At 44.1% G+C, this 14,382-nt stretch overlaps 3 protein-coding genes across 4 annotated transcripts in view; 2 read left to right on the forward strand and 1 right to left on the reverse strand.

Annotated features, from left to right (window-relative positions):
• PPP1R26 (protein phosphatase 1 regulatory subunit 26) overlaps positions 1 to 1,729 on the forward strand; it is an 18,609-nt gene extending 16,880 nt beyond the window's left edge. For both annotated transcript variants that reach the window (XM_034793792.1, XM_034793793.1), the window contains one exon: positions 499 to 1,729. In XM_034793792.1, the coding sequence (XP_034649683.1) occupies positions 499 to 528 (30 nt within the window). In that variant the 3' untranslated portion in view covers positions 529 to 1,729. The remainder of the gene's footprint in view (positions 1 to 498) is intronic.
• A 1,469-nt stretch (positions 1,730 to 3,198) lies between these two features.
• C17H9orf116 (chromosome 17 C9orf116 homolog) lies at positions 3,199 to 7,433 on the reverse strand. Its single transcript, XM_034752028.1, has 3 exons — positions 6,441 to 7,433; positions 5,401 to 5,479; positions 3,199 to 3,870 (listed from the first exon to the last, which is right to left on the reverse strand). The coding sequence occupies exons 1-3, from the start codon at positions 6,584 to 6,586 to the stop codon at positions 3,682 to 3,684; spliced, it is 414 nt and encodes a 137-aa protein (XP_034607919.1). The 5' UTR covers positions 6,587 to 7,433; the 3' UTR covers positions 3,199 to 3,681.
• A 196-nt stretch (positions 7,434 to 7,629) lies between these two features.
• Positions 7,630 to 11,661, forward strand: MRPS2 (mitochondrial ribosomal protein S2). Its single transcript, XM_034752027.1, has 4 exons — positions 7,630 to 7,762; positions 8,887 to 9,009; positions 9,616 to 9,745; positions 10,449 to 11,661. Exons 1-4 carry the CDS (start codon positions 7,735 to 7,737, stop codon positions 10,990 to 10,992), a joined length of 825 nt encoding a protein of 274 aa, XP_034607918.1. The 5' UTR covers positions 7,630 to 7,734; the 3' UTR covers positions 10,993 to 11,661.
• The last annotated feature ends 2,721 nt before the right edge of the window (positions 11,662 to 14,382 follow it).

Raw genomic sequence — 14,382 nt, forward strand, 5'->3', positions numbered from 1 at the left:
GTGGCTGGGAGTGGGAGGGAGGAGGGGGCAGAGTTAGGGCGGGGTTGGGATGGGGACGGGGCGGAGTTGGGGCGGGGCTGGGGGGTGGGAAATGGGCGGGGCCAGGGCCCGTGGAGGGTCCTCTTTTTTTATTTGTTACATACGGTAACCCTACACCAGACTCCTTGTTGTTTAAATTATGCAAGGCAGCCTGTTGTGGAAGATTGTGAGATAAACCATATGTAACAAAGTGAAGCATTCAGCTCAAATACCAAAACCAGAGAAGAGGTTTAGGCATAAGAGAACAGATTTATTTTTTTAGGTGAGATTTTAAAAATGGTGGAGAAAGTATGTGGTTGAGAGATATGGGCAGGTAAATGTGAGTAGTGTTTTAAGAAGAGGCAGTCCTCTCTGTAAACGAATCTCATCGGTAGAAAAAGTGGACAGAATAGTAAAATTGTGTAAAATTGCCTGCACTGTTTCTTATTTATTCTGCACTGTGTTGACTTTGTATTTCAGGCAAAGAATTGGAAACAATGGAGGAAATGAAGACAAGCCCTGAAGTCCTAGAAGAGAAGTGGTAAATGAGAAAGCAGAGGGCTGATTTTTTTTTCTAAATTACTTTGTTTTTTCTTTGGAAGCCATGTGATAGATATTGAAAATATAAACCCTTTGGGTGAATTTCAGCCCTTGCTTTATTATACTTGTTCAACCGCATTGACAAGTTATAAATGAAGGCAGAATTCTGCTCGGTATTTCTGTATTTGAGATCACCAAATATTGTGTGGTGTAACAGTGGAACTACACCAGGGGCCTCCTCCAAAAGTCTTTGGGAACTACAATAGGTTTTAGATCGGACACCATATATTTGTATTTGTTTATTCTGTGTTCATGCCTTTTATTAGACTTACTATTCAGTTTCATTATTGATCTTGTTAACTAGTAAAGTAACCTTGCCTTGCTTGTATTTTTGAAAACTTCGCCCTGTCATGCTTGATCCATTTGGTTTTATAAGACAGTATAAAAATGATCCATGTCAGAGTGAAGTTTTCTTAAGAAAATGTTATGAAAAATATAGGTTGCAGTATTACCTGGACACAGGTAATATCTATTATACCAAATATTATTTTCAGCTAGCTGCTGGAAATTTTTCATAGCTTTTAATTATATATTACCAGTGTGTTGCACTGTTAAACTGGGATAGTGTCTCCTCCACAAACTTACGGTTCTAGAGAACTATAAGTGGAAAATACATTGCACAGTTAGAACTGCAATGGAGTGTGAGTTATATAAAATGACACAGTTTCATTGGTTGTATAACTGCATTTGTTGCAATAAAACTTTAGAAAATATTTCTCTAGGATTCATTGCCCTTGTTTGAATAATTCATTAAGAAATTATAGTCTTGAGACAGGAAGGAATAACAAATGTTCTACAACGAATCAGTTAACAATACTATTTAAAGGGTTAATATCTTTGGGAAAACATGGATCTTGAGATATCCTGGTCAGATTCTAAACAACATAGAAACAAAGATTCAAAAATTCATTCATCCTTTAGTACCATGCGGTACAAGAGTTGAAAGGATCACTTGTGATTGAAGAAAAGCCTATTAAGTATATGTAGATCTTTGTTGTAAGCTATGTTAACTGAACTACCACTTAATTATAAGTAACTATATGTTGACTGGAAGGGGTTCAGCAAGGATTTCTACCTGAACACCTGAATATCATTTAACCATAATAAATGTGTGTTAATGGATGTCTTTTTTTCTAATAAAAGTTTATTCTTGAAATTCTATAGTGATTTTTTCCAGTTCCATGGTGAAACATGTTTTGTGTTTCCTAGACAGAAGCTATTGAAACTGTTTACAATGAAATTTCTTTAAAATTTTTGTATCTCCAAACCTAAATTTGAGGGTTTAGCTACTTGACAGTCTCTCTCAAACAAATTTCCCTGATGACATCTTTTCTCAGCTTTATGAATACAATTCCACCTTAAAACTCTTAATTTTGTAGTTGCTTTGTCAAATCCTCATAGGAAATGTCCTCAAGCAAGGTAATTTTTTTTCCCCTGCAGTGGGAAAAACATAGTTTAACAGGACAAGATTTGACTTTTAAGGTTAATGTGTTGGAACATTTTTGTTAATCTGCTACTGTAGGAATTATTTTACATCCAGTTTATGTACTTCTATTCTTCTAAGCGGTATCAGCTCAAGTTATTGGTACCATTTAAACTACTGTTTCTTGTAGTAGACAAGAGTCTATGTCACAGAAGTCACCATTGTAACTGGTACAGATTGTGTTCAATAAATGTCTGTTATATTTTAGGAAAAAAACTGATGATTATTCATATCAGAAGATGATGATATATCTCTACTTCAGCAGTAACTAAGTATGTTAACCAGCAGCTACTAAAGGTTGACGTTTATAAATCAGTAGGTTCCGATTACTTGCATCCAAGAGTTTTGAAAGAGCTGGCCAACGAGCACCTTGGACCTTTAATGTTGATTGTCAGTAAGTCTTGGATGTTGACAAATTGGAGAGAGAAGAGCCATGAGAATGGCTAAAGGGTTAAAAAATATGTTGTATAGTGATAGACTGAGAAAGCTCAATTTATTTATCTTAGCAGAGAGAGGATTAAGGGGTGATGTGATCACAGTCTATAAGTACCTTCATTGGGAACAAATGCAGATAATGGGCTCTTCAACGTAAGCAGAGAAAGATGGCTCACTGGAAGTTGAAACTAGACAAATTCAGACAGGAAATAAGGTGTAAATTTCTAACAGTGAAGGTAATTAACCATTGGAGCACTTTACCAAGGCCCTGGTGGATTTAAATCAAGATTGGATGTTTTGCTAAAAGATCTGCTCTAGGAATTGTTTTGAGGAAGTTCTGTGGCCTGTTCTACAGGAAGTCAGACTAGATGATCACAATGGTCCCTTCTAACCCTGGAATCTATGAATAAGTGTAGCTCTTACTTGGCAATCTTAGCAGAGACCCAAGATAGGAGTGGGCCGTAGAACTTCTCTGACATACCCGGCAGTGGTGTTTGCTGGGCGTTCCTGAGGCACACTGGCAGGGCAGCGTGGCATGGGAAAGTGTGCGTGCTGGCTGCTTGTGCTGTACTGTAGAGTGGAGCCATCCATTTATGTTTAACAAGCATTAAATTCACTTATGTTCACAGGCATTTTAAGAAAACAACAAACATTTTTCCGGATTTTTTTTCTTTATTAACACACCTGCTCTAAAGCAACATTTTGCTCTTATTACTCTCTCAATGACAGAGTTTTCATCCTTGCTCATTTACTCATTTTATTCTGTTTTCATGACCTTTTCTACTACGTCATGCTAACATTGGATCTAGGCTCTCCTTCAGCAAGGTAACCTAAAGTCAGACATTATAATACAAGATTCCCATTGCAGCTTAATGATGCTTTAATGGCATGTAGCATTATTGTAACAGAAGCCTGTGTTTGTTGTGGTGAATCATCCTGCAAGCTAATGTGGCAGACGGAAGTGTATTTAACATCAGGAGTGCACCAGTCATGCTTTCAAAGAGAGTCTTAGGAGCTGATTTAGGAGAGAAGCAGAAATCCTAAGGAAATGTCAATGCTATTGTTTGCTTGTTGTTTTTTTTAACCTGGCAGTAGACAGTAAACTGAAGAACAGGTGTCATACTGCAGACACTATGGCTGAAACATTATTCACAGTGGGATGGCCCATTGCCATTGTAACTGGGGTGAAAGTTGAGTCTGTCGTAGAAGGTGATAAGGTTATCTATGCCGGTCACGACACTTTTCTCCATGTAGGTGTTGAGCCCGTTATTCTTATACATGCCACACTTTCCAAGATGTTTCGAAAATGCATGTGAGGTAATGTTAAAGGAGGTCTGTGGGGGAGAAAAGCAAGAGGAAATATTTTAGATACCCATATGAATAGCATCTCTGTGTTTTACAAGAGCTAAGGTATAATTACAAGGGCTCTAAATCTTTATGCTTCAAAGCATGAACCAAACACCAGCCATGGTCAGGAAAAAAAACCTACACGTCCACCCATTGTTTGCATATTTTTAATCAAGGGCTTTGTAGTCTAGGAAACTTGTCCTAAATTTTGCTGCAAGGGTGCTGGTTTCTGCAGCACACCAGTGGAGCAGGCCAGAGATGTTACACCAACTTCAGCTAAATTCAAAAACAGAAGAATTAATACACTATGTAAGAATTTCAATCGCAGAAAGGTATACTATGTGTGAGTGGGGAGAAGAGCTAGAGCCACCTTCTGAAGCTTCAGGCATTGATCATCACACATTTCCCTGTGTGTGGTTTTGGTTATAGTTTATTTTTTCACTTTGGCAATCCCTATGTTCCACCTCGGCTTTTCTGATTTTTTTTTTTTTTTACGTAGTAGTAGTAGTAGTATAATTGTTTGTGGGGTGTTTGTGAGTAAACACCTTGTTCTCTTTGGCCTCAGACTTCAGCCACAAGTTGCCAGAGACTAACTCTTTTTGTTTATTTAGGAGGGGAATATATTGTGTCCAATTAAAAAAATCATTGCTCTACTCCAGTGTGTTTCCAAAGAGATTCTAGATCAGTACATCTGCCCCCTTTTAAACTACTGCGTCTTTTCTTTCTAACCCTCCTGTACTGTAAAATTCACTGCTTGGAGATACCGAAGCTCCTGGGTGGGATTTTTCAAAAGCCCCTAAGTGACATGAGAGCACGTGTCTCACTGAAAGTCATTTAGAGGCTTCTGAAAATCCCACCTTCTGATTTCAAAGATCTGCTGAGACCTACAATATGAAAATAGAACTATGGTGCCCCTCAGTTTTTCATGAATTATATTACTGTATTTTTCCTTCCTTTGTAAGTTGCTGGAGTGGCAACATGAAATGCAAATTTGAATAGCAATTGAAAAATTCGCCTATTGGGTCTTATACAGGAGACCTAAATTTGAACTGCTGCTGGCCACCATCAAAAACCCTTATATTTAACAAAAGATATAAGGGTAAAATAAATTTTGAACATCAGAATTCCCCCTTGCCAATTTCCCTTGACTACTTTTCAGTATTCTGTGCCTGTATTCTGGTTGGCTGTGCCACACACGTACTGTTTCCCTACCCAGTTTGCTCATGCCAAGAACAGGCGATATCTGGGCAGAGGAGGGTGAGTAAACAGTGCCTGCAGGATAATATATGCATTTTAAAATACTGCAAACCATAGATACTCCTGTAAGGAATGTAATGAATTACCCCAAAGTGAATTGACATTTTTTTAAAGGAACAAAGCAAAAAGCGTAGCTGAGTATTTTTTTAAAGTACTCCTACAGATAAAGCAAATAACTTATTCCTCAATAGGTACCTAGAGTTCACTTAAAAGGTAAGATTGATACACACTGTAATTAGCCTTGTGCTGCATATACTTACTGGCATTTCATGTACAGTAGGCGCTTTGCTTCCATAGATCTGGTTGGTGGTCCTGTACATTGGATGGGGCTCATTCGTTCTACATAATAGAATGTAATTTTACTTGGTATGGTTTCTTTCATACAAACTGTATCCCACAGTACTCTATAGAGTTAAATAGTACAGTTCATGGAGCTAAATTACAGTAACAAATGGACATTAAGAAGTGCAGACAAAGGAAAAGATGCTTTTGGGGATGAGATGAGGAATGGATAAGGTGGGGAGAGATGAGAAGGCATTTCTAAGGGTACGTCTACAGTATGAAATTATTTGAATTTTCGGAAGCGATTTTATACATTCGGTCTTGTGTGTCCCCACTAAAGCGCGTGAATTTGGTGGAGTGTGTCCACAGTACTGAGGCTAGCATCGAATGCTGGAGCGGTCCACAGTTCCCGCAGTCCCTGCCGCCCATTGGAATTCTGGGTTAAGCTCCCAGTGCATGATGGGGCAAAAACATTCTCGCGGGTGTTTCTGGGTGTGTGTCGAAACTCGTTTCTCCCTCCGTGAAAGCTACAGCAGACACCACACTGCTAGCAGACGGTGCACCGCCTGTCTAGGCAGGAAATTGAATAGAATAATTTCAAAATTTCATACTGTAGACGTACCTGTCTCCTGGTACTATGAATCCACCTTGCATGTCCTCTCGTCACCAGCAGTGAGACTGATGGGGCAGAGAGGAAATGTCTGCTAAGGAAACAGCAAGACAAAGATCCTGGAGGAATTTAAGAACAAGGACAATTCTATGCATGCTTGACTCTGGAGAGCTGGGGCTTGAATGAAGATGGAGCAAAGCGCGCTTGGGACCTCTGGCCATGATGGCTAATCTGGCTGTAGGTAATGGGACACATCCCAGAGGCCCAATCTTGCAGAGGTCATGATGACTTCACAGGATCTCAGATCATTATTGCAAAGTGTGGCAGCCTCTGGGTGCACCATGAACCCCTCCCTCTCTCTCAGCATGCTGCTTTTGCTCATCACACAAGTTGTATCAGCTTCCTCACCTGTAGCCCCGAAACCATCCTGGGTGGTTGAACCTGGCTGGCAAATCGTCATTAACTCTGTAGTAATCACTGGTTCTCTGGGACCGACCCTCCTCTGCCTCTTTGTTACAGGTGGTGAATGCTTCCTGCAGATGCTCCTGGGACATTTTGAGCTAAGACCTTTTTGGGACTCTGGTCCAAGCTGGACAAAGAGGCAGGAAATTGACCAGGCCCACCAGAAACAGGGTGCTTAAGTAACAAACTACGTTGCTAGGAGACAGGCGGTAACTTGGCAACAAAGAGAGAGGCCCTTAAAGGCACAGTACTGTTTCTTAGACAAGGGTCCAGCTTATGAACACTTTCCATGCACACCACTGGGAGTAGAGTCCCTTGAGGGCTGTGGAAGTGTTCGCTCCTACTAAGCCCTGCAGCAGTTGCAGGTGCAAGCCCTTAGTTCTGTTACTTTCAGTCCCCCTAGTTCAGAGGTTTTCCTGAGAGTATTTTGCATGCCTCCTTTTCTATCTGTATATGAACCAGAGAGAACCCTGCTGAAGTGAAGAACTGAAGGTGCATTGGCTGACCCATATTGTCTCATTGTTTCCTGGCATTCCCCTTCTGTCTGCACCTGTTGTCTTTTATCCCATACTTAGTCCCTGCTGCAAAGAATTGACCTTCTATCTTTTTGTTCTGTTTGCACAGCGCCTTGCGCAATGGGATCCTAATCTGTGACGGGGGCTTTTAAGGGCTACCGCAGTCCAAACCATCAGTACTGATCATTTCTAAAAAGGGGGTTGATCTGAGGACCAGACATTTGCTCACCAATAAACCCTGCTGCTTCCAGGGGGGCTGAAACAATGTTTACAGGGGAGGGGTGCTGGGAGCCCTTGTGCCAAACTGTAAACCCTGCATATACAGTATGGGAAAGTGCTTCAACCCAGGGGGTGCTGCAGCCCCCCTAGTTCCAGCACCGAAGGTTGTTTCTAGCGCTTCACACCTGGGCAGGTCCCTGGAGAAACCCAGTCGGCCCCGGCTAGGAATCCAGCCCACACCTGCTCGGTGAGGGCAGGTTTTTGCCGCGTCTGCCTTTGAAGGGGCATTTACAGGCTCCCTGCGGGGTCTGGGTCGTTACACCGGCCCCAGCCCTGCAGCCGAGCCCGCGGCAGGGCGGGCAGCTCGGGCTCGCCGCGGCCCGGCAGGGGAGGACCCGGAGGCAGGGCGGAGGCAGGCGGAGCTGCGGCTGGAGGAAGCGGAAAGGGCCGGTGCAGCAGGCTAAGCTGCCCTTCCGTGCCCGGGCCTGCTCCGCTCCGCTCCGGAGATGGCCGCTGCCAGGCTGCTGCAGGCGGGTGAGGCGGGGAGACGGGGCTGCCCCGGCGTGCCAAGGCTCGGGCTGCAGGGGGGCTGGAGCCGCGGGGAGAGGAGTTTGGGGAGGCGGGCGGATCCGAGCCGGGCAAGGTGCCTCTCTGCTGCCCTCGGCCGTGGCTATGCCAGGCTTTTCCCTGGTGGGTCTCCGGCTGGGGCAGGTCCAGCATGTAAACATCCCCAGTGGCTTAAACATCCGGAGGTCGTTTTATTAAAAAATGGAGCCTGGTCCTTTGCTCTCTGGGGTCTGAGCCTTGAGGGTGCACGTGGGTGACCAGGGCTGCCCAGGGAGGGGGGGCAAATGGGACAATTTGCCCCAGGCCCCGCAAGGGCCCCCCCCCCCCCCGAAAAAAGTATTCTATAGTATTCCAACTCTTATTTTTATGGAAGGGGCCCCCGAAATTGCTTTGCCCCAGGCCCCCTGAATCCTCTGGGCGGCCCTGTGGGTGACAGAAGCTAGACACTTGCCTTTAAATGTGAGCTGAGCGTCTCCTGCCATCTCCTGATTCCAGGAGCTGGGGCTTTAAGAACTCCCCCCGGCGATCTGGAGACTTGCCTCTTGCGGGGTTATGCTGCTGGAGTCTAGGTCCCCGGGAAACAGCCCCTGTGGTTGTTACCGAAATCAAGCAACCAACTTCCCGAGCTGCTGGTTTTGTAGCAGCTTCCCCCTTCTTCTCCCCGCAGAGCTCCTAAGCCTGTGCTCCCTGCTGTCTACCCTCTCCCCTGCCAGGGTGTCTGCTCTATGCTTTGCTAGAGGAAGTGGGGGGCTGCTTGACTTGTTATGAGGTCCCAGTATCCCTTATGCAGAGCCTGCCCCATGTTCCCTGCCATCTGGTGTGCACACTTCATACCTCCCAGAGCCCAGTTGGAGGAGAGAAAGTTCTTAGATCTTTCTTAGGAAACTAGGCTCTAACACTGAGAGGCCCTGCGCAAGCCACTTCTCCACGGTTTGCGCCTCTGGGAAGTGGGTCTAATATTAACCTGTGTTTCAAGGACTTGGGAAGCCTTAGTGTTTGTGGGTGCTACAACGTATTCTGATTGGTGTCTTTATTTTACTACCCATCTGTTTAAGGCTTTTGTTTAATTTCTTCCTTCTCTCCATTGTCAGGGGTACCAAGGTTTCGCTGCCTGGGGTCCCTGGGGAAAGCTGCTCCCAATACCTCACAGCTCAGCAGTCGACTTTTTGGAACTCTTCTTGCCCCGGAAGCGAATCAGCAGGTGGACCCCGCTGGTAAGAGTCCTGACCCTACCTACTTTAGGAGAGTGAAAGCAACCAGGCTATTTGGCTTCTACTATCCAAAGCAAGTTGAGTTAAGCCAACCATCCCTCTCTGATAGCCACCAGGTTTGCTTTAAGCCAGAAGATAATGTATCACTAAATTAATGAGCATCTCTTCTAAACCCTGTTGGCTACTTTAATTTTCAGATTGTCCATGCATGTGATTTTCAGTACATTAGATTCCCCTCTAACCTATCTGATCACGCACCTAGGAGAGGAAGGAAGATTTTGTGGCTAAAGTCTGGGATTGAGAGTCAGGACTCCTGGCTCTGCCACAGACTTCCAGTGTGACCTTGGGGAAGTCACTTAACTTCTCTGTATATCTGGTTCCCTGTATGTAAGAAGAGAGAAATAATATGAGTCTTGAAGTGTAAAGCTCTAAGATACTTGGATGGAAGGGATTGTATAAATGCATTAACCGCCATATACACGCCCAAACATTGTGCTGTTATTGGCAATCCAGGACTAAACGATGCTCTCCTTTTCACACCACAACCGAACCTTTGTGCTGCACAAACTGGGGGCAGAGCTCAAACCTCTTTTTTTGTCCTTCTTTCAGTTATTAATGACAAGCTTATAACCGAGCCCCTCAGACACCCGGACTTCTTCAACGTGAAGGAGCTCTTCTCCCTGAAAGAGCTCTTTGATGCCAGAGTGCACTTGGGGCATAAAAAGGGTTGCCGTCACAGGTAAGTTACACAACTTTGATGTGGAGCCTTGGGGTTGAGCCAATACCCATTGAGTCAATGAGTGTATTTCCATCACCTTTGGATCCGGTCTTTAGTTAAAAGAAGGGTAGGATTATTTGCCCTGTAAAGTGCTTGCAAGGTGGCTCCTTCCTAATGACTTTGGCAAGAAGTCTGTGTTTGACTGTCCTAGCACAGAGAAGGTTATTTTATTTGCTGTCACACGGGCATGCAGCATTGGAAGCAAAAGGTTTTAGGCATCCAAAGATTTCTTCGTATTGCTGATATTCTGGGATTCCAGTATAATGAGCTGAGTGGCCGGTGGGTTGGTTTAGAACCAGATCCACCTGGGCAAGCCCCTGTCTATCGGGGCGTGGTGCAGGGATCTGATTGGTTGATCAGGGCCTTAACTGCCCTTTCCCTTAAATGGAACACAGGAATTGCCAGACAGGATCAGACCCAAGGTCCGTCTAGCCCAGTGGCCTGTCTCTGACAGCAGCGAGCAGCAGATCCTTCAGAAGAAGGTGCAAGAAGACAATTATGGAATAACCTGCCCCCTGGCAAATTTTCTCCTTGACTCCCATTGGTTAGAGGCTGGCTGATGCCCCAGTGTAGGAGAGTTTCTATAGGGGCAGGGAGCATTTGGAAATGTCAGTCAAAAAATTAAAATGTTCCGAGTTCTTTATGTCTTATTCTCCTTCCCCAGGTTTATGGAGCCATATATCTTTGGCTGCCGCCTTGATCAGGACATTATAGACTTGGATCAGACGATGAAACACCTCCAGCTGGCTCTGAACTTCACAGCCCATGTCGCCTACCGCAAAGGGATCATCCTCTTCATCAACCGCAACCGTCAGTTCGGCCACCTGGTGGAGGTCACGGCCAAGGACTGCGGGGAGTACGCCCACACCCGCTACTGGCAGGGGGGCCTGCTGACCAATGCCCATGTCCAGTACGGGAGCGGGATTCGCCTGCCCGACCTCCTCATCTTCATCAGCACCCTGAACAACGTCTTCGAGCCGCACGTGGCCATTCGGGATGCCGCCAAGATGAACATCCCCACTGTGGGAGTGGTGGACACTAACTGCAACCCCTCCATCATCACGTACCCCATCCCTGGGAACGACGACAGCCCCCTGGCGGTGGAGCTCTATTGCAAGCTCTTTAAGACGACCATTACCCGGGCAAAGAACAAAAGGAAGCAGATGGAGGTTTTGTATGGACTGCAAAACAAAGCTGACAGCAATTAGATCAGCCTCGTGCTCTTACTAGCCCCAGTGCAAAATCTGCTAGCTCATCCATACCACGATGGCGTTCAGTACTCAGCAGGTTACCTACCAGGCGTCTTTGACTTGCCGGCAACATGCATAGGGCTTGGGAGGGAGGAGGGGATGGGGTGGGAGCCAGCATTCCTAGCTCTGTACAGGTCTGATCCAGCTCCCATTGAAGGCAGTGGAAATATTAACATGAACTTCAATGAGAATTGGATTGGGTCCTAGAAGAAAGGTCCCTGGCCTACTCCTGAGGAGGAGATCCCATGGCGATGGCAGCCCCCGCTCTGCTGTCACACATCTGGGCTCATCTGTGATTCTTAACTTGCCAAACAAAACAAAAAAAGGTGAGTGGATTTGTCAATGAATATCAGTCACCTGTGGGAGCCACTTCCCCCCCCCAAAAGGAATTTCATCCAGAGCAGCTAGAACTATGCAAGGCTAAATACGATAGGGATATCCAGTTTGGTTTGCTTGTATTTGCCTCTTTTTCAAGGAGGAATGTGTAAAGCATCTGTCTTGTGATTTCTCTCCCCCTCCCTCCTTAAACTTACTGTGATCTGAATTTAACTGTTAAAGTTCCCATCCCCTCTCCTCCCACTTCTCTTCTCCCTAAGAAAAAATAAAATATTCCTTCTTTTGCACATGCAAGTGTGTTTTATTAAATGAAAGCTGAGAAATCCCTTACAAAAATATAAACTGACTGAGTGTCATTGGTTGGGGGAGAGAAAAGGTGTCTTACAGCCTAATCAGTGCCAAGTCTGAGTCAGGTGTTAGGTCATAGGCTGAGTATAAATTGCATCATATGATCCTAAAATATGGCTGGTAAAATCCCTACTCTTTCAAGTGTCCCTATCAGCTTGAAATCTGGTGAGTTTAAAAAACGAGTTAAGTAGTTTCAGGTTCTACACTAGCCCCTGAGTGACCCAGGCCCATTTTTGTAGCTTGAAAATCATAAGAATGGCCATATTGAGTCAGACCAATGGTCCATCTAGCCTAGTATCCTGTTTCTGACAGTGGCCAGTGCCAGATGCTTCAGAGGGAATGAACAGACCTGGGCAATTATTGAGTGATCCATCCCATTGTCCAGTCCTAGCTTCTGGCAGTTGGAGGTTTTAGGAACACACAGAGCATGGGGTTACACCCTGAACCATTTTGGCTAAGTGCCATTGATAAATCTATCCTCCATGAATTTATCTAATTCTTTTTTTAAACCACTTATATTTTTGGCCTTCACAAAATCCCCTGGCAAAGAGTTCCACAGGTTGACTGTGTGTTGTGTGAAGAAATACTTCGTTATGTTAATTTTGAAGCTGCTGCCTATTAATTTCATTGGGTGAAACTCACTTCCCTCTCCCCCCACCACCCCACCGGTTCTTGTGTTATGGGAAAGGATAAATACTTCCTTGTTCACTTTCTCCACACCATTCATTATTTTATAGATCTCTATCATTATCCCCTCCCCGCCCCCAGACATATCCATATTCAAGGTATGGGCATACCCTGGATTTATATGGTGGCATTATGATATTTTCTATTCTATATTATCTATCCTTTTCCTAATGGTACATAATGTTGTTAGCTTTTTTTGACTGCTGCTGCACATTGAGCAGATACTTTCAGAGAACTGTCCACGATGACTCTGAGATCTCTTTCTTGAGTGGTAACCGCTAATTTAAACCCCATCATTTTGTATAGTTTGGGTTATTTTTTCCATTTTGCATTACTTTGCACTTTTCAACATTGAATTTTCATCTGCCGTTTTGTTGCCCAGTGACCCAGTTTAGTGAAATCACTTTACTCTTTGCAGTCAGGTTTGGACTTAACTTCTCTTGAGTAATTTTGTATTGGCTGTAATTTTGCCACCTGTTCACCTACTTTTCCAGATCATTTATGAATATGTTGAATATCATAGCCCCCAGTACAGATCCTTGGGGGGACCCTGCTATTTACCTCCCTCCATTGTGAAAACTGACCACTTGTTCCTGCCTTTGTTTCCTAATGTTTAGCCAGTTACTGATCCATGAGAGGACCTTCCCTCTTATTCCTTGACTGCTTAGTTGTCAAAGATTTTCTGAAAGTCCAAAAATACTATGTCAACTGGATCACCCATGTCCACATGCGCGTTGACTCCCTCGAAGAATTCTAATAGATTGGTGAGGCCTGGTTTCAACTTTACAAAAACTATGTTGACTTTTCCCCCTCATATCGTATTGATCTATGTGTCTGATCATTTTGTTCTTTACTATAGTTTCAATCCATTTGCCTGGTACAGAAGTTAGACTTACCGGTTTGTACTTGCCAGAATTGCCTCTGGCCCCGTTTTTAAAAATAGGCGTTACACTAACTACCCTCCAGTCATCACACTTTCACTCCTTTTTGAGTGTTTTGTTTTTCTGTTGCTGAAAGAGCAAACACTTGAGGGAATTGGCTGTAAAGGGGAAATGACGCTGTATTTGGCAGCATTTTATAAACTCATACTTAGGGTGACCAGATGTCCCGATTTTATAGGGAGAGTCCCGATATTTGGGACTTTTTCTTATATAGGCTCCTATTACCCCCAACCCCATGTCCTGATTTCTCACACTTTCTGTCTAGTCACCCTATTCATACTCAAACTAAACTAACAGGGGAAATATTTTTTTCTCCAGTCTCTTCCCATCACAATGATTGTAAGTGTTGCTTGTAACAACAATAACTAAAGCATTATTCAGACAACAGTGTGATATTTTTAAAGATTAGAGCATTCCATTAAAAGCTTTTATGTTTTGTTTTTTATGTTATAACTATTGCTTTATGTGGAAGGAAAATATAGGTGCTGAAATTGAATAAGGCCCCAGTTCACCAAAGCTCTTATGCTTGTGCTTAACTTTTTAGCTTAACATTGATTTCCCATTGAACGACTCACATGATTAGGTGCTTTGCTGAAGTGCAGCCTATATTATGAAAAGACTGGGTTCTCGGCTTAGCATTTGAAACAATCAGTTTCTTTTAACACCAGTGCCAAGATCTGTGTTTGACTTAGAGACCACTAATCAAATTGTGCTTGTCCGTGTGCCATTGCTTTTTAAACCAGCTTCCCCGTTCATTTCAAGAGGAAAGTGTGTTTAGTAATCCTGTTACCTATATGGTCCTATGTATGTGCACACCTTGAATATGGAAATGGTGCACAGGTCTTACTCAAGCTCACCAGGCTAGCTTCCCGTTTGCTTTCAGTCCATCAGCCTCATTGCAGCTGTCTCCTCATATGCATGCACAATGAGATATTCCAAGGGTAAAATCACTTCCTGGACAGGAATGGGTCTCTAACCCAGCCTTACCCCACCCACTTCTCGTTCCTCCCCAAGGCTGATCTCCTCCCCATTTCCC

Source organism: Trachemys scripta, chromosome 17 (assembly GCF_013100865.1).
Source record: "Trachemys scripta elegans isolate TJP31775 chromosome 17, CAS_Tse_1.0, whole genome shotgun sequence".
NCBI classification, from domain to species: domain Eukaryota; kingdom Metazoa; phylum Chordata; order Testudines; family Emydidae; genus Trachemys; species Trachemys scripta.

What these genes read in the sequence shown, in the direction of transcription:
- C17H9orf116 (XM_034752028.1), bottom strand. Translation starts at nt 6,586, where the DNA reads ATGTCCCAGGAGCATCTGCAGGAAGCATTCACCACCTGTAACAAAGAG. An exon ending in GGATGGTTTCGGGGCTACAG is followed by an intron (nt 5,480 to 6,440) that starts GTGAGGAAGCTG and finishes TCTATTATGTAG; the next exon opens with AACGAATGAGCCCCATCCAA. An exon ending in CTACTGTACATGAAATGCCA is followed by an intron (nt 3,871 to 5,400) that starts GTAAGTATATGC and finishes TCTCCCCCACAG; the next exon opens with ACCTCCTTTAACATTACCTC.
- MRPS2 (XM_034752027.1), top strand. Translation starts at nt 7,735, where the DNA reads ATGGCCGCTGCCAGGCTGCTGCAGGCGG. An exon ending in TGCCAGGCTGCTGCAGGCGG is followed by an intron (nt 7,763 to 8,886) that starts GTGAGGCGGGGA and finishes CTCCATTGTCAG; the next exon opens with GGGTACCAAGGTTTCGCTGC. An exon ending in TCAGCAGGTGGACCCCGCTG is followed by an intron (nt 9,010 to 9,615) that starts GTAAGAGTCCTG and finishes TCCTTCTTTCAG; the next exon opens with TTATTAATGACAAGCTTATA.